General features: G+C 40.2%; 1 protein-coding gene across 1 annotated transcript in view; it reads right to left on the bottom strand.

Annotated features, from left to right (window-relative positions):
* LOC144604190 (contactin-associated protein-like 2) overlaps nt 1-23072 on the bottom strand; it is a 1366128-nt gene that overhangs the window by 93091 nt on the left and 1249965 nt on the right. Inside the window, exon 19 of the mRNA XM_078418400.1 lies at nt 10518-10742. Within this exon, the coding sequence (XP_078274526.1) occupies nt 10518-10742 (225 nt within the window). The remainder of the gene's footprint in view (nt 1-10517; nt 10743-23072) is intronic.

Genomic DNA, 23072 nt, shown 5'->3' with positions numbered 1-23072 from the left:
CATGGTACACAGGATAACTCACGGAGAGGGAAAGACATGGTTAACAGTCAGAATCTTTTAACAGGGTGGAAATGTCAAAGACCCAAGGGCTTAGTTTTAAAGATGAGAGGGGCAAAGTTTAAATGGGATGTGTGTGGAAGAGAGCATGGTGGGTGCCTGGAATGCTCTACCAAGGGTTGTGACGAAGCCAGATACGATAGTGGTATTAAAGAAGCCATGGATATGCAGGGATTGGAGGGATATTGATCACGTGCAGGGATTGGAGGGATATTGATCACGTGCAGGCCGAGGAGATTAGTTTGACTTGGCAACACATTTAAATATGGACATTGTGGGCCAAACCGCCTCTTCCTGTGCTGTTCTATGTTCTGTTTAGATTTGAGATAAAAAGGAATAAATTTCATTTAGAGGGTGATGAAACTATGAAACTCTCTACCAGAGGTAGGTAGAGATCAAACCGATTAATATATTTTAAAAGGACACATGTAATTTTCTCAATGAAAAGTCAAGAGGCATGGGGAGAGAATAGAATTATGATATTGATCCATCACCAAATTGGATGGCAGATCAGGCTTAAAGGGCCGAATGGACATTCTTGCACTTATATTTTTCTATGTTTTCTCAAATTGCTTCTTACTGCCCATCTTCCCATGCCCATTGGACATGTCAGTCGGTTTAGCTGAACTGGTGATTGATTTGAGGATCTTTTCTCCCATAAATTTGCCATAAAATTGGACATTTTGGAGCAGAGGATGTAAAGTTTTTTTTTTGGGGGGGGTAGATCAATGGTCAGCTCTGAAGACAAAGTGGAATGACTATTGCCATACACAAAGAGTGGTTGGTGCCTGGCTGTCACTGCCAGGGGTGGTGGTGGTGCAAGCAGATATGAAAGGGACATATAAGAGGCTTTTAGATAAACACGTGGATATGCAGGGGTTTGATGGGTTATGGATCCCATGCAGAAAGAGGAGATTAATTTAACCTGGCATCATATTCAGCACAGACAGTGTGGGCTGAAGCGTCTGTTCTTATGTTGTACTGCTCTATGATCTAAATGTCAAACAGCCCTTTGCCTCCATAGATGCTGCCTGACCCATTGGGATCTCCAAGCAGTTTATTTCTTGCTCCAGGAAAGTAAAGACCAGTTGAATGATTAATCTTAATAGGGGAAGAACTGGAAGCAGATTAAGGGCAACTTGACTCTGGAGCCTTCTCCATCATTCAATACTCAACTAATCCAGTGCCTCAAACCCAGTTTGCTCAATTGCATATAAATTGCTGCACATTCCTACCAGTTTCATCAGCTCAATGAACCATAGCCCTCTTTATCTCAACTTTGAACATAATTAATGCATGGAGGGCAATTCATTATATCCTGACCTTATTTGAGCAAAGCCACAGAGATCAATTAATACTTTAGTGTATATGTTGTTTATGACTGCATCACAGTGATTTGCCTTTTGTTAATCAGCATTTTACAAAAACTCCAATTGATAATAAATCGCATGGAATAACTTAACACAGTCTATCACCAGGCTGTGATCATCTGGCCACTTCTCAATGAAACATGCCAGGAATTTTATATAATGAAAACAAAATTCACATTAATTATAGAAATGATTAATTTGTGTAATTTACGGATTTTTCCCCAAGCCCGTAAAGTGTTATGGAAGAGTGAAAAGGAGGTAAAATTACATATTTGCAGTTGAAATATCAGGTTGGGTTCTCCTGTTCCTGTGAGATCTTCTGGGAGTGACAGCTATGGGAATATTAATTGAGGAACATGTGCTTTTAATGGAGCTCAGCTTCATGGATGTTTTACAAGGAAACTAGGTAGACATACTGAGGAAAAAGGAATAGTAGATGAAGAATGGACCATATGGGTTTAAGACCATTAGAAATCAGTTTTCAGCATATATCATTAAGATTTAACTTTTATTTTTCAAACTGACAAACTTAAAATAATTTAACAATAAATTCTGCAATACACATGCATTTAGAATTTCCACAAAAATACAGTAATTTTACAAAAATACAGTGTTCCAATCTGTACTATGCATGTGCCAAAATATAGAGTATTTCCATAAATTAGCCTACAATTACCCACTTACCATTTTATATTTAGTATAACTATATGCATTGGGCTGTTTTTGTGTGTTTTTGCTTTTATTAGCTTTCTACTTTACTAAGGAAAGGATAGGATGAGGAATGAACTCAATAAATGGTGTCTTTGAATCTTACTTCTAAATTTGAAATACTTTCATTCTTTTCTTAAATCTACTCATTCAAATGCTAGAAAGGAACACAGGTCACAAGGTTGGGATGGGTTTGACACCCACTACATTTTGTATGCTATCATTGAATTTTAGCAATCTGTTGCTGATATTTACTGCTGCACACTCTGTTCAAATGTGTGGCATTTTTTTCCCAGCACTCTCTCTTTCTCTAAGACCCTAGAGGATTGCAGAAAAATTAAACCAGCAAAGGTACTTTACTTGTAAAAGAGGTTACACAGAGCAAAGCAGCATTTCCTACGGTCTGTGCTGGAAATTATTCTCTGGAAAATTTCACACTGAACATTTGAGCTCTTGCCTCACAGTTGCAGAGACCTGGGTTCAATTGTGACTATGTGGAGTTTGCACGTTTTCACTGTGGCCAAGTGGGTTTCCTCCAGGTGCATTGGTTTTCTGCCACATCTCAAAGACATGCGTGTTTGTACAAGGCCTTTAAAATTGGCCTTTAAAATTGCCCCGAGTGTGTTGGGAGTGGATGTGAAAGTAGGATAACATGTGACAATAAATTATCATTCAACTATAGTGTAATGGATGATCGACGATTGGCATGGACTTGATGGGCCAAAAGGCCTGTTTCCATGCTGTATCCCTCAATCAATCATTTCAATCAATTTGCAACTGATCTCATAGAAAATAGAACATAGAACAGCACGGGAACAGCCCTCTGGCTTATGATGTCTGTGCTGACCATGATGTTAAATTTAATTAATCATTTGCGCTTGCACATACGATACAATACGATAGAGCTTTATTTATCCCAGGAGGGAAATTAATTTGCCAACAGTCACAAAAAACACAAAGTACGTGAAACATGAAAATAAAGTGACGAGTGGTAAGGCTTATATAGACATGGTCTATATCCATCCATTTTTGGCAAGTTCATCTGCCAGTCTAACTGCCTCTTTAACATTACTATCATATCTTCTTCCACCAGCACATTCCACGAACCTATTACTCTCAGTGAAAAATACTCCATCTATGCCTCTTATAATTTTAAATATTTACATCAGGTTTCCCCTCAGCTTCCAATATCCCAGAGAAAACAATCCAGCTTTATATAACATAGCTACTCTTTTCTAATCCAGGCAACATGCTGGCAAATCTCTTCTGCACCCTTTTCAAAGTCTCCACATCTTTCCGGTATCGTGGCGGACGGAACCATCCCCCCCATCTACAATTTCATCCAAATTATCTACATATGTCTCACAATCAACAGAGGTCCCAGCAATGTTCACTGCAGAACACCGCCAGACTTCCAGTATAAATAACACCCGTCCACCACTACTCTGTTTTCTCAGGGCAAGCGGGATTTGAATCCACTCTACTGAAAGACCGTGGATCCCGTGTGCCTTAATTTCATGCTGCATTTCTTAAAATGGTACCAGCCAACAGTACTTGTGTAACACATCCCACTCTCATTATATCTTTTGATTGTAATCTGAAATTAATTCCAGCTCTGTGTGATACCAGGCCAATGTTCTAACTATTCACCAGTAATGAAGTCGCAGATTTAAAATCCAACATATTCGCCTTACTATTCATCAACTTTAAAATCGGGTATTCAAGCAGGTCCATAAAGGAATCTGACCAAGAAGTGTTCTTTTGAAATGCTTGCCACCAAGAAAGCTTACAGATGATGGGTTTATAGAGGTCTTCACTCACTTGGGTAATAAATTCACTGTTCAGTGCAGCAGAGGGTTATAGAGATCAGAAATGCTCTAGTTTAATTGCAACGTTGTGCTAATTTAGTTAATCTCATCTGCAATATCAATAGAATTATTGCACCATCCTAGATGAGGGATGGTAATAGGAGTTTAAAATATGGTATCCAGGGATACCTTAATATTCATGCCAGTTACAGTTTTCTGAACGATGCCCTCATTATGATCTATTCAGCAACAGTTAACAATTTGTAATAAATTGAATCGCTGTCGTGAAGTTGCTGCTGCATAATTTGAACTGCATGATACCATGTGCACAGATTATATCAATGCTGTGCTTTCTGATAACAAGTCGTACAAATATTAGCAAGATTTTTATCGCTCAGGAAGAATTCTACTTAGAGTGTCTCAGCTGATACTAAAAGTGAAGAGCAAATGGATTCAGAAGATACAAATTATAGTTAAATGTAATTTATATCTTCTGATTTAAGAAGGTTACTGAATATTCAGCTTTTTCCAATTAATTTTGAAATGTGTTCATTCTGATGCCAAATAGAATGGAATTGGCCACATGGCAAACCAGTTATTGGGTACAAACAAATCGTACTTAACAATAACAAGATATATCATAAGCGTGTACATATGTTCTCACTGATTTAGGTAGATTAATAAACACACTTCAATACCAATCCCCACCTATTAGCAAAATTTCAAATTGGAATCAAATACTTCTTTACATAGTTTTGATGGCGATCATTCCATGTATAATGCTATCTTTGAATAATTTTTCTTTAATTGATAGACAGTGATTTACAATGAAGATGGACACAAAATGCTGGAGTAACTCAGCAGGACAGGCAGCATCTCTGAAGAGAAGGAATGGGTGACATTTCGAATCGAGACCCATCCTCAAACCCCAAGTGTGAAGAAGGGTCTCGACCCATCACCCATTCCATGTCTCCAGAGATGCAGCCTGTCCCGCTGAGAAACTCCAGCATTTTGTGTCTATCTTCGGTTTAAACCAGCATCTGCAGTTCTTTCCTACACAGTGATTTACAATGATCTTCTGTCTCACGAAGGGGAGCTCACAACTGAATCTGGCAATGACTTACAGTTGGAAAAAATACTCCTGTGCTGAACTGTTCTATATCCTATGAATTAAATAGTTTGAGATTACTCTTTGTAACAATTCCCTCACCAGACTAGGAAACTGCACAACTATACACATATTGCTATTAAAGATATTATAAATAGTTTTCTTACTTTATACTCTTAAATTATTAATCTTGCCACCTGTAGTTTCAGTTTCCCTTCCTCTCTTTTCCCTTTTTCATATTTTTGCATTTTTGCTAACGTGTCTTTCAGTTCAGATATTTATTGTATTATCATCTTCCCATGTCATTACTAACTCTGCCAATGATAATTGACTGGAAATTAATGTGAATTGCTAAAAACTGATTTCAATGTAAAATTTCTTCAACCAATCAAGGGAGTAATTAAGTCTGATTAGATCAGCCTAGCAGGCTGACAAATGCAGGTTTTATGTTTTTTTATGACAGCAACCCTGGTTATCCTGGGGAGCAGTAAGCTGAGAATATGGGAACTCATCAGTGACCCAGGAAACTATTTTGCTCAACCATCAGGTCAAATAATAATATTGCACATATTTTCAGAGCTAATGACATGAATCAAAGGCATTTCACTCCAAATAATTTGACACTGAATAATGTAATGTGCTTAGCTCTTCCCATTGAGGATTTATTTTTCTAAATTTGGGTAAAATCAATTGTATATGAATAATAATTTTGCATCAAAATTAAGCTGTAGGAGTATTTTTTAGGAACACATTAAAGTAGGAATCCGCGTCCATCACCACTGCACCATAAAAAAATAATGGATCTGCTGCATCTGATTTTCTGAAGTGCGTCAGCTCTGACCCGGGTTCACTGTCATCAGTGTGTATCAGTTTGCTCCCAGAATCCTTTGTAATTAGAAAACCTCAGCTTCAATCAGCAAAACAATTAGCAGGCACAACCACAGCACTTCAGTAAATATTTACAACTGTCTTCACAAAATGCCCTGCTAAGAAGAATTGACATCTATAATTAGCTACCCCCTTAGTGCCTATAAGTATTAAGCTAGGATCAGTTATTTGAAGTAAAAACAAGTGACAGGATGTGTGCTCCTAATCAGTAATGACCAGTGAGAGCTACAAGGTCACGCTCCCTTGGAAAAACTGGCAAAGCAGCTTTTCGCAATTCATTTATTACATGTGGTTGTCATTAGTTGGGTCAATGTTAACTGTCCCCCTCTGATGGCCCTGGAGAAAGCAGTAGTGAACCAACACTGCAAAAGGTACTCTCAATGCACTGTGAACTAGGGAGTTCCAGGACACTGATCCAACTGAGCTGAAAGACTTAAATGGGGTTATGGTGGTTGAGTGGAAGGGTAACTTGTGGACAATGATATCCTATGAAGCTGCTGGACTGGAAATGTTGCATTATATTGCTGATAATCTATATTCTGCACTCTCTACATTTCCCTTTTAGTTTATTTTATTTTATTGTCACGTGTACCGAGGTACAGTGAAAAGCTTTTGTTGCGAGCTAACCACTCTACTTATTATACTTTAATTTGGCTTGATTGTATTCATGTATAGTGTCATCTGATTTGATTGGATAGCATGCAAAACAAAGGTTTTCACTGTACCTTGGTATGCGTGACAATAATAAACCTAAACCTAAACGGTTGCCTTTCCCTAGGTTGCCTAAACGGTTGCCTTTCCCGACTTTGTGGATTTGTAACATATTTTCCACAGAGTTGCGATCTGCCATTGTTTGAGGGAGATTGAATGTTTTGGGTAGGAGGCAAGATGCCTGTCGACTGGGCTGCTTTATTTGTGATGGCATTGAGCTTACTGAGTATTGTTGGAAATGCATTCATCCAGACAAGGGGAGAATACTCCATCATACTCCTGAATTGTGCCTTGCAGAGGGTGGAATGGCTTTTGAGGATAAATCACTTGCTTCAGGGTATCCAGGCTCTACTGTAAGCACACCATCTATTTAGCTGGTCCAGTTACATTTCTGATCAATGGTGAAGGCTCTGCAATGGTGATGCTCTGCCCTCTAGTGTTGGACATTATCACCTGAGAAAAAAAGGATCATACTGTTTACCCTATCTATGCCTCCCATAATCTTATATACTTCTATCCAGTCTCTCTTCAACCTCCAACATTCCAGAGAGTTTAATGCTGTCAGATGCAGGTTGGATACATCTGATCCTGCTACACTCCCAAATGAATGCCAGTGCTATAAGTAAACTAGAGCTGTTTAATAAAGTTACAGCTTGTTCTGGAGCAGAAGTCTTCAGCACTGCAGCTAGGATATAATCTGACTCTATAACCTTTGCGTTATTTGGTATCCTCAGTTGTTTCTAGGTGTCATATGAAATAAATTGAGATTGAGAAAAGACTGCTTCTGCGATGGATAGGGATTACAGGAAGAAGCCAAGATGAATTATTCATTCAGCACATCTAGCTGAAGATGGTTGCAAATGCTTCGGACTTGTCTTTGACACTCATCTCCAGAACTCTACAGTAGTTGAGGACGAGCATATTCCTGGAGCTCACTCCTCTCATTGCTTGGTTTAATTGTCACCATTATTCTTCACTGCATATGGCAGGACTGCAAAGATTTGATCTCATCCATTTGCTGTGGGACTGCTTAGCTCTGTCTTCTGCTGGCTGCATTCATTGTTTTGCATGCACCAAACTACATGCATCACTCCAGGACCACAGCTCGCTGGTATTGGCATCACTTAGACTCCTCAGACGGTGTCTTCCTGGCTGAACAGGCCACAGGAAGATTGACAATGCACTCATAGAAACACTGCTCAGTTTTTGCTAACTTTAACTTCACATAATTTTTGAGATACATGGCCCTTGGCTTTCCTTGCCTTTACCAAAGTTTCCAGCTGTTCAGTGAGGGTAATTAGTAGGCGATGGGGCTGTTTAGAGATTTTAAAAAGGGTGATAAAAGCCTAGAGGCAGAAGATATGACTGGAATACTTAATGAGTTACCTATAATCGTTTTTTACCAAGGGAGAAAAAACTGCTAAAATCGCAGGATGATGGGAGGGAGCTGGGATAATAGATGGATTTAACATTTATCAGGAGAAGGTACTAGAAAGGCCTCTATCCTTAAACAAGTCACCTGGTCATTCTAGGCTTCTGAGAGTGGTGAGAGAAAAGGTTGTACGAGCCTTGCCCTAATCTTTCAGTCCTCCCTAGATATGGGTATGTGCCAGAAAACTATAAAATAGTATATATAAGACCAGTTTTGCTGTAGCCCACACATCTATAATACTGCCTCAGTTTTTGTTTTCTCTCTGTTATCATCGAAGGCCCGCTTATCATTTTGTCCAGCTTTTAAATTCTTCTGTTTGTGTTTTTATCACTCTCTAACTCAACGCACAACTTATAAGGACCTTTGTTCATGTTATTTCTTTCTAACTGCCTGCTTTCACCCATCAGCTAGATTGGAGTATAAATCATAGATTCAGTACAGAAACAGTCTATTTAGCCCACTGAGTCCATACTAACCATCAGTCACCTCTTAACACAAACTACCGCTACACCAACACTATCGTTACTTCATCAATAGCTTATCCTCATGGTAACCTTGGCTTCACTTTGTATGGAATATTCCCTATTAACCTTTCATGTGACCATCATCTGCAATCTAAAACTAATGTTTTTTTTCCTCTTTCTCAGTTCTAATGAAAGATGTTTTTCTAGCAAAATGTTAATCATGTTTCTCTTTCCACAGATGTGACCTCTCCTGCTGAGTGTTTCTGGCATTTTCCGCTTTGATTTTAGACTTCCAGCCTGTACATTTTTTCTTGATTTTCAGAAATAAGGACATGTCAGGAAACCACTGGTCTCAAAAGTGAAGAACATGTTAGAAACAGAGGATGTTTAGAAGGATGAGGGGGAGTCACATTGAAACCTATCAAATAAAGAAAGACCTAGACAGAATGGACATGGAAAGGATGCTTCCAGTACTGGGAGAGTCTAGAACCAGAGGGCACAGCCTCAGAATAAAAAGGACGTACTTTTAGAATGGAGATGAGGAGGAATTTCTTTAGCCAGAGGATGGTGAATCTGTGAAATTCATTACCACAGGTGTCTGTGGAGGCCAAGACAATGGATATTTTAAAAGCGGAGATTGATAGGTTCTTGTTTAGTAAGGGCATCAAAGGTTATGGGGTGAAGGCAGGTGACTGAAAGGGAAAAACATATTAGCCATTATCGAATGTTGGAGTAGACTTGATGGGCAGAGAAGCCTAATTCTGCTCCTCTGTCTTATGGTCTTATGTTAATAGGCTTTTGGATCAAATTAAATTGATAAATGAGAGCCAGAATTGATTTGTTAAAAGGCAAATCACATTTGACTAACAATTGAATTTTGTGATGGAGAGAATGGAGTAGATTTAGTCTGCATGGGTTTTCAGAAGCTGTTTAATAAAATGCCATGGAAAAGGTCAGTGAGCAAAATTGATACCATGGCAATTAAAAATCCAGTGGCAGCAAAAATAGAATGCTAAATGGAAATCAGCAAGTAGGAATAACTGAAGAGAGGATGTTGGACATTCATGTTCTGAGAGGTTAATGTTGGGACCACTGCTTTTTATGATTTATTTTGAGTGACTTAAATTTGTGTGCACTGGGTGGAATTCCCAAATATGTAAATGATACAAAGCTCGGGAGTGTGTTAAATAATGAGCAAGACAATAACAGACTGGTAAAAAAGGGCATGCAAAGACTGGGACAAAGACTGGGGCAAATTAAATTTAGTACAGAGAAGTGTGAAGTTATTCATTTTTGGCAGAAAGGTTGATAAGAAGTATTATAGGCTAAATGTCATGAGTTTAAAGGGTGTACAGAAATGGAAGGACATATGTGCAGAGGTAGAAGAAAACTGGTTCATTCTGCGGTGGTGTACCGGTACAGAGAGAGGCCACTGCATTCAGTACTCTAAATCTGTCATTTTAATAAATAAATAAATTTAAGTTACTGTCACCACATTCTTGGTGCGCATATGTATGATCTCTCTAAAATGGAAGGGCACTTTGCAATAGTGATTAGTCATTTATTCATTTATTTTAAACAGGTTAACATTTCTGTTATGGTAGCATCTTGGGCGAAAGACAAATCAAACTGATAAGTAATCCACCCTTCAATTGCCAGGCTTTGTCTTGTCCCCATGTTATTTGTCCACTTTGCTCCCCCTTCTACAATCAGTCTGAAGAAGGGTCACACTTCACTTATTCATTTCCCCACGCAGATGCTGCCTGATCCACTGAGTTACTCCAGCATTTTGCGTTTTACACAAGATTCCATCGTCTGCAGTTCCTCCATGATAAGTAATCATGTTATGTCACATATCTAAAAGATGATTCACAAATTGTTGCACATTCTAAGATTACAAAAGTCACACAACAATCATTTCCCCTGGATTATTTGTCAAAAAAAATTAAAAATAAAGATTTGCTGTCTCACCATTGTGTTTCAGAATAACAGCCATGTAATCCGGTGAGTAGGTGCTGATGTACAGGAGGATGCTGGGGGTGTTGGTCGTGCTGAAACTGAAAACCAGGTCCTCTTTGGTCAAGGTCAGGTTGGAGTTTGTTGGTTGCAGTGTACTCTTGAGCTCCTTGGGGGAATCCACAGAAGACTGGAAGTTGTAACGAATCCAGGTCCCAGACTCAAAAAATCCACCAACATCTGCAAGAATGAGCGATGTTAGTACAAGCTTCATGAACATAATGAAATCCAGGTGGAAACTTAGTTCATAAGCATCTAACTAAAGAAACACACCCTGGTGCCGGTGTCCGGGATGTGTCTGAGCGTGTCCAGGATATCCTGAAAGGGGAGGGAGAGGAGCCAGAGGTCGTGGTACATATAGGTACCAACAATATAGGTAGGATAAGGGAAGAGGTCCTGAAAGGAGAATTCAGGGGGCTAGGAAGAGAGTTAAAAAAAAGGACTTCCAAAGTAATAATCTCAGGCTTACTGCCTGTGCCACGCGATAGTGAGAATAGGAATGGAGTGAGGTGGAGGATAAATACGTGGCTGAGGAACTGGTGCAGGGAGCAGGGTTTCAAGTTTCTGGATCATTGGGACTCTTCTGGGGGAAGTATGACCTGTACAAAAAGGACGGGTTGCATCTGAACCCGAGGGGAACCAATATCCTGGCGGGGAGATTTGCTAAAATAACTGCGGAGACTTTAAACTAGTACGGTTGGGGGGAAGGACTCAAACACAGATAGCTAATAGGCAGTGTGTGAGGCAGGAGGCAGAAAAGGGAAACACTCAGACCCAATATGTAGGAGAGAAAGAAGGGAAAAGAAATAAACTGAGAAAAAGAAATGATGGGTCCCTTAAATGTGTATATTTTAATGCTAGGAGCATTGTAAGAAAGGTGGATGAGCTTAGAGCCTGGATTGACATCTGGAAGTATGATGTTGTGGCGATCAGTGAAACATGGTTGCAGGAGGGTTGCGATTGGCAATTAAATATTCCAGGATTTCATTGTTTCAGATGTGATAGAATCGGAGGGGCAAGAGGTGGGGGTGTTGCATTGCTTGTCAGGGAGGATATCACAGCAGTGCTTTGGCAGGACAGACTAGAAGGCTCGATTAAGGAGGCTGTTTGGGTGGAACTCAGAAATGAGAAAGGTTTAGCAACACTTATAGGGGTGTATTATAGACCGCCAAATAGGGAACGAGAATTGGAAGAGCAAATATGTAAGGAGATAGCAGATATTAGTAGTAAGCACAGAGTGGTGATTGTGGGTGATTTCAATTTTCCGTATATAGACTGGGAATCACATTCTGTTAAAGGGCTGGATGGTTTGGAGTTTGTAAAATGTGTGCAGGATAGTTTTTTGCAGCAATACGTAGAGGTGCCTACCAGAGAAGGGGCAGTGTTGGACCTCCTGTTAGGAAATGAGATGGGTCAGGTGACGGAGGTATGTGTTGAGGAGCACTTTGGGTCTAGTGATCATAATGCCATTAGTTTCAATATCATTATGGAGAAGGTCAAATCTGGACCAAGGGTTGAGATTTTGGATTGGAGAAAGGCTAATTTTGAGGAGATGAGAAAGGATTTAAAAGGAGTGAAATGGAAATTGTTGTTTTATGAAAAGGATATAATAGAGAAATGGAGGATATTTAAAGGTGAAATTTTGAGAGTACAGAGTCTTTATGTCCCTGTTCGGTGGAAAGGAAAGAATAATAATTTGAAAGAGCCGTGGTTTTCCAGGGAAATTGGACACTTGGTTCGGAAAAAGAGGGAGATATACAATAAATATAAGCGGCAGGGAGTAAATGAGGTTCTTGAGGAATATAAAGAATGTAAAAGGAATCTTAAAAAGGAAATTAGAAAAGCGAAAAAAAGATATGAGGCTGCTTTGGCAAGTAATGTAAAAGTAAACCCCAAGGGGTTCTACAGATATGTCAATAGCAAAAGGATAGTGAGGGATAAAATTGGTCCATTAGAGAGTCAGAGTGGACAGCTATGTGCTGAGCCGGAAGAAATGGGGGAGATATTAAACAATTTCTTTTCTTCGGTATTTACCAAGGAGAAGGATATTGAATTATGTGAGGTAAGCGAAACAAGTAGAGTAGTGATGGAAATTAGGAGGATTAAAGAAGAGGAGGTACGGACACTTTTGAAGAATATAAAAGTGGATAAGTCTCCAGGTCCTGATAGGATGTTCCCTAGGACATTGAGGGAAGTTAGTGCAGAAATAGCAGGGGCTATGACGGAAATATTTCAAACGTCATTAGAAACAGGGATGGTGCCGGAAGATTGGCGCATTGCGCATGTTGTGCCTTTGTTTAAAAAAGGTTCTAAAAGTAAACCTAGCAATTATAGACCTATTAGTTTGACGTCTGTGGTGGGAAAATTAATGGAAAAGATACTTAGGGACAATATATATAATTATTTGGATAATCAAGGCCTGATTAGAAACAGTCAACATGGATTTGTGCCTGGAAGGTCATGTTTGACTAATCTTCTTGAATTTTTTGAAGAGGTTACCAGGGAAATTGATAAGGGCAAGGCTGTGGATGTTGTCTATATGGACTTCAGTAAGGCATTTGACAAGGTTCCACATGGAAGGTTGATTAAGAAGGTTAAATCGTTGGGTATTAATAGTGAGGTTGCAAGATGGATTCAACAATGGCTGAATGGGAGATACCAGAGGGTAACGGTTGACAATTGTATGTCAGGTTGGAGGCCAGTGTCTAGTGGAGTGCCCCAAGGATCTGTGTTGGGTCCACTGTTGTTTGTCATTTACATTAATGATCTGGATGATGGTGTGGCAAATTGGATTAGTAAATATGCAGATGATACTAAGATAGGTGGAGTAGTTGATAGTGAGGTAGATTTTCAAAGCCTACAGAGAGACTTGGGCCTTTTGGAAGGGTGGGCTGAAAGATGGCAGATGGAGTTTAATGCTGATAAGTGTGAGGTGCTGCATTTTGGTAGGACAAATCAAAATAGGACGTACAGGGTAAATGGTAGGGAATTGAGGAATGCAGTGGAACAGAGGGATCTGGGAATAACTGTGCATTGTTCCCTGAAGGTGGAATCTCATGTGGATAGGGTGGTGAAGAAGGCGTTTGGTATGCTTGCCTTTATAAATCAGAGCATCGAGTATAGAAGTTGGGATGTAATGTTGAAATTGTACAGGGCATTGGTGAGGCCGAATCTGGAGTATGGTGTGCAGTTCTGGTCGCCAAATTATAGGAAGGATGTCGACAAAATGGAGAGGGTACAGAGGAGATTTACTAGAATGTTGCCTGGGTTTCAGCACTTAGGCTACAGAGAGAGGTTGAACAGGTTGGGTCTTTATTCTTTGGAGCGTAGAAGGTTGAGGGGGGACTTGATAGAGGTTTTTAAAATGTTGAGAGGGACGGACAGAGTTGACGTGGGTAGGCTTTTCCCTTTGAGAGTGGGGAAGATTCCAACAAGGGGACATAGCTTCAGAATTGAGGGACAAAGGTTTAGGGGTAACATGAGGGGGAACTTCTTTACTCAGAGGGTTGTGGCTGTATGGAATGGGCTTCCGGTGGAAGTGGTGGAGGCTGGCTCGATTTTATTATTTAAGAGTAAATTGGATAGGTATATGGATAGGAGGGGATTGGAGGGTTATGGTCTGAGTGCAGGTAGATGAGACTAGGTCAGGGAGAATGGTCGGCGTGGACTGGTAGGGCCGGACAGGCCTGTTTCCATGCTGTAGTTGTTATATGTTATATGTTATATGAATGCTTAACAGTAACACAACAAACCCTCTCATTGATCGTATGTATACTTTACAGTTCTGATACCAATGGCAGTTTCAGAAGTTTCACTGCAAGCTCATAGTGGATAAACAAAGTGATGGAGTAACTCAGCATGCCAGGCAGTGTCTCCGGAGAACATGGATAAACGTTGTTTTGGGTTGGGACCCTTCTTCAGACTGATTGTAGTCAGGGGGAAAAATGTGGAAGAGAAGTGAGGGTGGGGCAAAGCATGGCAAGTCATAGATGGAACAGTGAGAGGAGGTTTTGACTGGCAGATGGTTGGACAAAGGCCAGAGATTAAAAGACAAAAACTGTGAGATGATAGAAGAGACATGAAATGTGAAGCCAGAGGAAGGAATATAGAGGAAGGGGATGAAGGGAAGAGGAAAGGGAAAATCGTGTGCACAGGTGTGACACAAGGAAGGGATCAAGACCCAAAACATTGCTTATTGATGTTCTCCAGAGATGTTTCCGAACCTGCTGATTTACTCCAGCACTTTGAGGTTTGTTTTGTAAACCAACATCTGCAATTCCTTGCGTCTACGTTTAAACACAGATGAAGGGTTTATGGCTAGAGTTTAATTTCTTTATGAATTAGGGCTACCAACAAAAGCAAAAGAGGTGACGTACTTGACAAATAAATAGATTAAGTATACAGCCTCTTTGGTCATTTGGATACAGACTTCACGGTACCTCTGTTGAGGTAGGACAAAGAGACACTTGTTCAAAGTTGCACACTGACAGATGAGATGTGCAGACTGCAGATTGCCAAGGAGACTGTACATGTTAATCAAACAGCAATAAAACTGCCATGAGATAATCTGCTGGACTGGAGTGAAGATAAAGTGCAGAATTTTGATAACTTGCTATTCTGTTTCATCTATCAATAAAATACAACCACCAGAGGCGATTTCCTTTTGTTGCTCTTGGGTACCAAGGATCACCTGGATGTAACTTGCAGAGCAAATTGAGCAGAAAGAATTGAACGTGGATAAGAGGCTGTTTGATATTGCTCTGCGTGTTACACCACACAATACTTTGCACTTCAGGTAATGTGAGGGAAATTAGCTCCTGTAGTGTTCACATTGGAGCATCCATCTATCGCGATTCTTCAATTGCAGCTCATTCAAATTGTTCACACAGAAGGTTATATTTGAAAAACTTGCTGCATGAATCAAAAAGCCTAGCTGCTGTGCTGGATTTGACATGTCCAACCATTTTTCTTGATATCATGATATTATTGTAATCCTTGTAAAAATATGACGATAACTACATAAACATTCCTAATCTATTCATAAATTTTTATCTGATAGCCACAGCAACACATTTACTGCTTTATGAAAAATATTTGATTTGTACAATGTCAAGTATCCAATTATTGCACATCCAGTTTTGTACCATTGTTTATTGCTTTCTTCTCAACTTGAGAGCATTGTGGCCAATTATTATGAGACTGACTGAGCATTCTCTTCTGCACTTTATTGCTTCCTTGGGATTGATACATTGAAATCTAGTTTGGCAATCATGCAGTGTAATCTTTTCACCCTATCAATTGTATTTATACCTGTAGTTTAGTTTAGAGATACTGTGTGGAAACAGGCCCTTCGGCCCACCTACTCCATGCCGACCTATGATCACCCATACACTAGTTCAATCCAACACAATAACAGCAAAAAATATCTTAGTGACACCATGAATCATTTTATGTACCTCAGAAAAATATTTACTTTGATGGTTTCCTTGAAAATCCTCTTACTTACCATCTTAGGGTTTCTAAGAACAAATGTTGCTAGGACACGTGGGTCTGAGCTGTAGGGAGGGGTTGAGCAGGCTGGGACTCTATTCCTTGGAACGCAGGAGGATGAGTGGTGATGTTATAGAGGTGTATAAAATCATGTGAGGAATAGATTGGGGAGACGCACAGAGTCTCTTGCCCAGAGTAGGGGAATCGAGAACCAGAGGACAAAAGGTTTAAGGTGAAGGGGAAAGACTTAATAGGAATCTGAGGAGTAACTTTTTCACACAAAGAGTGGTGGGTGCATGGACCGAGTTGCCAGAGGAGGTAGTTGAGGTAGGGACTATCCCAACTTTTAAGAAACAATTAGACAGGTATATGGATACGGATATGGTCCAAATGCAGACATGTGGGACTAGTGTTGATGGGACATGTTGATCGGTGTGGGAAAGCTGGGCCGAAGGGCCTATTTCAACACTGTATCACTCCATGACTATAACAAAAGAAATAGAAGCAGGAAGTATGTCCCAGGTCCTGCTTGAACACATTTCCATGGTTGCTAACTAGATTTCCAAATGGATATTCTTCTTGTGGGAACCTTTTTAGAAATTGCAGACAATCAAGATATTTCAGCAGAGTTCAGGATCATTCTACATATATACATCCATGCATGTCCTGCCGAAGTCTGCCATTTGCTGCAAAAAGCAACTGCTTGAGGAATTTAGCGGGTCAGGCAGCATCTATGGTGGCAAAGGGATGGTCAACCTTTGGGTTGAAACCCTGCATCAAGACTGCATTGGGATCAGTTATTTTGCTGCAGATTGCAGCATCTCTTGTGTCTCTCCATATTACTGCTCCACGCTAGTCTCATTTTGGCCCATTTTTAAGAGGTTTTCATCCTTTCTTTGTCCGAGGGTCTGTGAGTCTCTCTCTAACGTTGTTACCGCTCTGTTATTTCTTTTCATCTGTTGCTGTCTGACCATGTTCTTACTAAGGCTACCACAGCCCTGTCCTTCCTCAGTAATTGTCTTTGCGCCAACCTGTTCAGCTTTAGGGGTCCTAATGCAAGGTTTCAACCTGAAATTGTGTGTATCCCACAGGTGTTACCTGTCTCACCGAGTTCTTCCAGAGGTTTGTTCTTTGTTCCGGACCACAACATCTCTTGTGTTTTGGAGTCTGTTGCTTGAGAGTGACTAGGAGCAGGCATCCTGTCTGTTTTTTTAAACAGGTGAGCACTGAAGCTCAATGTACCATCATTCTCACTACCCTAATTTAGCAAGTATCAGGGATACCTGCTAAATTAGGATCCTGAATCTTTCTAAATTAAAATGATAAAATGCAGGAAATATTCTGCAGGTCAGGCAGCGTCTGTGGAGAGCGAACAATTAACACTACAGGCAATGACCTTTTTTAAAAATCAAAACTGGATCCTTTCTGGTCTAGTAATTTACTAATATACCCCAATGAGTTTTAATGGCTAATTCAATATCTCAGCTAATCTTATATACACTAATAGTATTACTAATGAAGCAGCTGTTTGCAGAATTATTCTATATATTGTACAGTCTTAAATAAAACCTAGAAAAGTGCCTGACATGGGCTCCAAATTGTTGTTAGAGCCCTGCCATAATTTGTGGCAATCCCAGCTTGTTTCTCATGGTAAGCTTTCAGCTTGCTCAGCGTGAAGCCAAATTAACTCACTCTGCTTTCATTTTAAAAATATCATTATCGACCGTTCTGCAAAGTGTGACTCGGCAGCTAAGAAAAGGTTTTTAGAAAATTCATTGCAGAAAGTTAAAATTCTACTTGAAGCACAAATGTCGGCTGTATTTCCTTCCATTGCAGGAGACAATTGGCCCATTGAATCCACGTCATCCCTCCAATCCACCCATTCCACCAACCTCCGACGTTAGGTTTGGATTGCTTTCTCTGGAATATTGGAGGTTGAGGGGAGGATTGATAGAAATATATAAATAATGAGTGGCATAGATCAAAGAGCATTGTCAAAATCTTTTTTCCTCCAGGGTGGAAATGTTCAACTCGAGAGGGTATGGCTATTTGATGATGGGGGAAAGTTTAATGGCGATGTGTGGGACGTTTTTTTTAACAGATTGGTGGGGGCCTGGAATGCACTGCCAGCGGTGGAGGTGGTGGTGGAAACAGATACAATAGTGACGTTTAGGAGCAATTCCACCAAGCTCATTCCCCCACTTATTTCCCTGTAACCAAGAAACTCACCCAAACAGCTCATCTTTGGGAAGTGGGGGAAAACGAATCATCCAGGGGCAGCAACTTTGGACAGACAGCACCAGAGTTTTGGATCAAACCCCGATTGCTGGAGCTGTGAGGCAGCAGCACCACCTGCCACATCGCTGAGATGTTGGCGGCATGGTGGCGCAGCGGTAGAGTTGCTGCCTTACAGCGAATGCAGCGCTGGAGACTCAGGTACGATCCTGACTACAGGCGCCGTCTGTACGGAGTTTGTACGTTCTCCCCGTGACCTGCGTGGGTTTTCTCCGAGATCTTTGGTTTCCTCCCACACTCCAAAGACGTACAGGTATGTAGGTTAATTGGCTGGGCAAATGTAAAAAAATGTCCCTAGTGTGTGTAGGATAGTGTTAATGTGCAGGGATCGCTGGGCGGCGCGGACCCAGTGGGCCGAAGGGCCTGTTTCCGCGCTGTATCTCTAAATCTAAAAAAAATCTAAAATCTAATGTTCTGTTTTGTTCTGTTCAGGGCATCTGTGGTGCAGGCCTAGAAATTATTAATTATCTCTAGACATATTGTATATTCTTGAAGACAAGCCTTTGATCGGACTTTACAAAACTTTATTTGGAGTACAGGTACTCCCCAGGTTACGATGGTTCGACTTGCGATAGTTCGACTTTGCAATGGTGCAAACGGCAGCGACCCTTAGCGAGCCGCCCCTCGTTTCCAGGCATGTGATCGCGCGTTTTCAATGCATTTCGGCTTACAATAGTTTCGGTTTCCGATGGGTTTCTCGGAACGGAACCCCGTCGGAAGCTGAGGAGCACCTGTATTGCATACAATTCTGGTATCCCCCATTACAGGAAAGAGGAGAGGGTGCACAGGAGGGTTTGGAGAGGGTGCACAGGAGGTTTGCCAGAATGTTGCCTAGATTGGAGGGTTTTATCTACTGAGTGAGGTTAGATAGACTTGGATTGCTTTCTCTGGATTGTCGAAGATTGAAGGGAAACTTGATGGAAATATATAAATTATGAGAGGCCTAGATAGACAGTCAGAACCTTTTTTACCAGGGTGGAAAAGTTTAACTTTAGAGTGCCTAGGTATACCGAGAGAGGGGGAAAGTTTAATGGAGATGTGTGGCACAAGCTTTTTTTATACAATGTGTGGTGGGGACCTGGAACGCCTTGCCTGGGATGGTGGTGGAGGCAGATATGATAGTGGCGTTTAAGAGGTTTTCAGATAGCACATGGAAGTGCAGAGAATAGAGGGATATGGATCATGTACAGGCAAATGAAATCACATTCATTTAACAGCATGTTCGGCACAAGCATTGTTCCAGTGCTGTACTGTTCTATGTTCTATGAAACCTCTTGACATTTTAATGTCAAATGCAGCTGTGAAACTCTATATATAATTGTTATTTAATGTTTGATTTAGTCTAACAGTGAAATGATATGGCTGTTAGATAATGAATGCCTGTTATTTTTACTGTTTGATCTAGTTATTATTTCAACAATAATGAATGGGGCTGCATGCTGAACTGAATTATAAAGTTGAGGTGAGTCAATTTTGTTTGTTCTTGCCAATAGCACAGAACTGCTATTATCCTGACAAGACAGTACTCCAAGCTGAGGTCATGACTCCAGGAATTCAGGAAGCCATATTTAGTTAGCATCTTGTGAGAAGAGCTTATTTTATTACGATAATCAGAAATTTATATTGAAAAAATAATTAAAAGTAGAAAGTCTAACAACTTGTATGGTAAGATCAGATGTTGGAAGAAAGAGCATATATTTTGAACATTAACTCAATTAGACAATTCGAAAGGGAATTAAATAAATTCCACTGCAGCGGGGAGCAGAGGAATGAAGGTGCAAATGTTTACTGTACATTTAGGAAGCCAAAACTGCTTCAGCGGCTGGTCATAAACTCACAATCTAAGTTGGCGAGGATTGGTGAAAGTGGAATGATTTAATAGGAATCTGAGGGACACCATTTTCACTCATAGGGTGGTGGCTGCCAGAATAGGTGGTTGCGGCAGGTGCAAAACCAAAATTGAAAAGACACTTGGACAAATATAGGTTGAGGGGAATATAGACCAAATGTGGGAAAATGGGACTTGCTTAGAAGGGGAATCTTGTTCGACTTGGATGAGTTGGGTTTACGGGCCTGTTTCCGTGCTATATGACTCTACGACTCTTTGACTCTAACTTCTATCAACTAAAAAGACAAAGTTAACCAAGGGATGCCATCTACTGCAAATTCTCTTCCAGGTAATGCAAGAGAGTTTGGATTTGGAAATTTATTGCCATCTTTGCCACTCAGAGTCTAAATACTTGAATTCCTTAGCTAACGACACTGAGATCACCTTCACGCCAAGCAGTCCATGAGGCCAGCTCTGGTGTTTTCCCAATTGGTCAACTGTAAATTGTCCTTCGTGAAGAAGGAGTGGATGAGAAAGCGAAATAACATAGAACTAGTATGATCAGTTGATCGATGTTCGGTGTGGACTCAGTGAGCCAAAGGGCCTGCTTCCTTTCTGCATCTCTAAGCTAAACTGAACTGAATAATAATATACAAAAGATCAGATGACTGAATCGGGCCGAATTTGGGTGTTGGTGAAACGTTAGAACTTAAGAAATAGAACTAGAGTAAGCCATTGGCCTCTTATACCTGCTGCTCTATTTAATAAGATCCTCTGCCATAGTGAAACTTTAAGATGTCATATTTGGCCTATTATATACTTGCAGTACAGAGAGTCTTTATTTGTTCATGTTTTTCCCCTGATTCATCTTAAATCATTTAAAACATTTCTATTAACACCTGTCAATATAAACAATAAATCAAATGATTAAAAAAATCATTCAAATTGATAATGCATAGTTAAGTTTGATAAATGTACAAGATAATGTCCAAGAACAGAACAGCAGGTTAAAAAAAAATTCTGTTGCAAAAAAACGGTATTGTAACACATTTTCAGAGGCATAGCTTCATTCAAGTTATCCCACAAACCCACTGACAGCTTTATGAATCAGTGTTGAAAAATTAGATTTAATTTCTGAAGCACCCAAGCTATTTGAACTTCATTATTATGCACCCTGTTGTGTAATCTCTGTTCCTTAATGTCTTTATATTTTCAAGCATTATTCCTCTACTGGTTAAGTTACATTTCACTTGTCAGTCACTTGAGAAATATGGCTATAAATGTTCAAACATGATATTTTGGATTAAACTAATCAGACATGCTCCAAACTAAGATAAAAGCTAATCATGGTTCTAAAAAATGTATTTAAGCATTCTGTAATTATTTATTGAGGATAAACCTTTCCCTGGATCTCAGGCACTATCATTGCATCAGCTAATGAAGAAAGAAAACTTGAATGAAATATTAATAGTGTTCTTTGAACCTTGGTAATTAATCCATAATTATGCAGATGTTAATATATGTAGCTTATATTTGAAGTGCAGTACAGATATTCACGAATTTACAACTTTGAAATTGTGTAAGTATTATTATATATTGACACCTGGCAGTAAATGGGGAATGCAGTCCAAATTAAACTTCTCAACTGTGCTAGCAGAAGAAAATTATCCAAGTTAAAATTGTGGGCAGAAAAGTAACGTTAATTATACATTGCAATGATGTGAACATTTCTGCACACTGTTTGACAAGTATTACCGTATCAGTAAGCATTATCACAGTTTCACAACAATCTGTGAGTTTGAGGAGTTTAGTTTCAATAACATTGAAAGTAATGGCAAATCTTGAGACCTCATGCTCTGGCCACTATCTCACCACTACCCATCTCCTCTTTATACTGCCCTTTTTCCCCCTCCACTCTCAATCCCCATGCAGGGTTTCAACCCAAAATGTGGGCAATCACTTTACCCGCTAAGATGCCGCCTGACCTGCTGATTTCCTCCTGCAGATTGTTGCATAGAATCATGGAATTGATGTGGCACAGAAGGAGCCCCACTGGGTTTATGTCAGTACCTAACAGAGCAATCCCAGCAGTCCCATTTCCTTGCACTTTCCAAGAGCCTCATTTCCCTCGAAAGACTCTTATAGACAAAGAGTGCGAACATAGAATACTACACCTCAATGTCTGCGCTGAACACAGTACCAAGATAAACTATAAGAAAATAACTGCAGATGCTGGTACAGTCTGAAGAAGGGTCTTGACCCGAAACGTCACCCATTCCTTCTCTCCCGAGATGCTGCCTGACCTGCTGAGTTACTCCAGCATTTTGTGAATAAACCAAGATAAACTAATCTCATCTACCTGGACGTGATCCGTTTGCCTCCATTCCCTGCAAAAGCTTCATAAATGCCACCATTATATTTGCCTCCACCACCCACCACTCTCTGTGTAAATAAAAACTTGACTCGCATATCTAAAGTTTAAAGCTATGCTCCCTCCCACCACAAAGCTATGCCTTCTAGTCTTTGACATTTCCACCCTGGGGAAAAAGGTTCTGACTAGCAATCTCTGCTTCTTATAATTTGATATACGTCTATCAGGTCTCCCCTCAACTGTCAGTGGTCTAAAGTCTGTCCAACCTCTCTTTGTAGCTAATACCCCCAAATCCAGGCAGCATTCTGAGAAACCTCCTCTGCACCCTCTCCAGTCTGGAGTCTGTGAGTTCTCCCTACAAGCACTTGGATCTCCTTGGGTGCTCCAGTCTCCTACCACATCCCAAAGGTTGCGAGCTAAATGTCAACTGTAAATTGCCCCTGTTATAGATGGTTGCTAGGAGAATCAGAGGGGTGGCAATGGAATTGTATGAGAATGGGTGACAGGCAAAGGAATGGGGAATAGG

The sequence above is a fragment of the Rhinoraja longicauda genome, chromosome 2, assembly GCF_053455715.1.
Source record: "Rhinoraja longicauda isolate Sanriku21f chromosome 2, sRhiLon1.1, whole genome shotgun sequence".
Classification (NCBI taxonomy): domain Eukaryota; kingdom Metazoa; phylum Chordata; class Chondrichthyes; order Rajiformes; family Arhynchobatidae; genus Rhinoraja; species Rhinoraja longicauda.
Note: the sequence above shows the minus strand (reverse complement) of the source record. Positions and strands in the feature narration are given on the sequence as shown.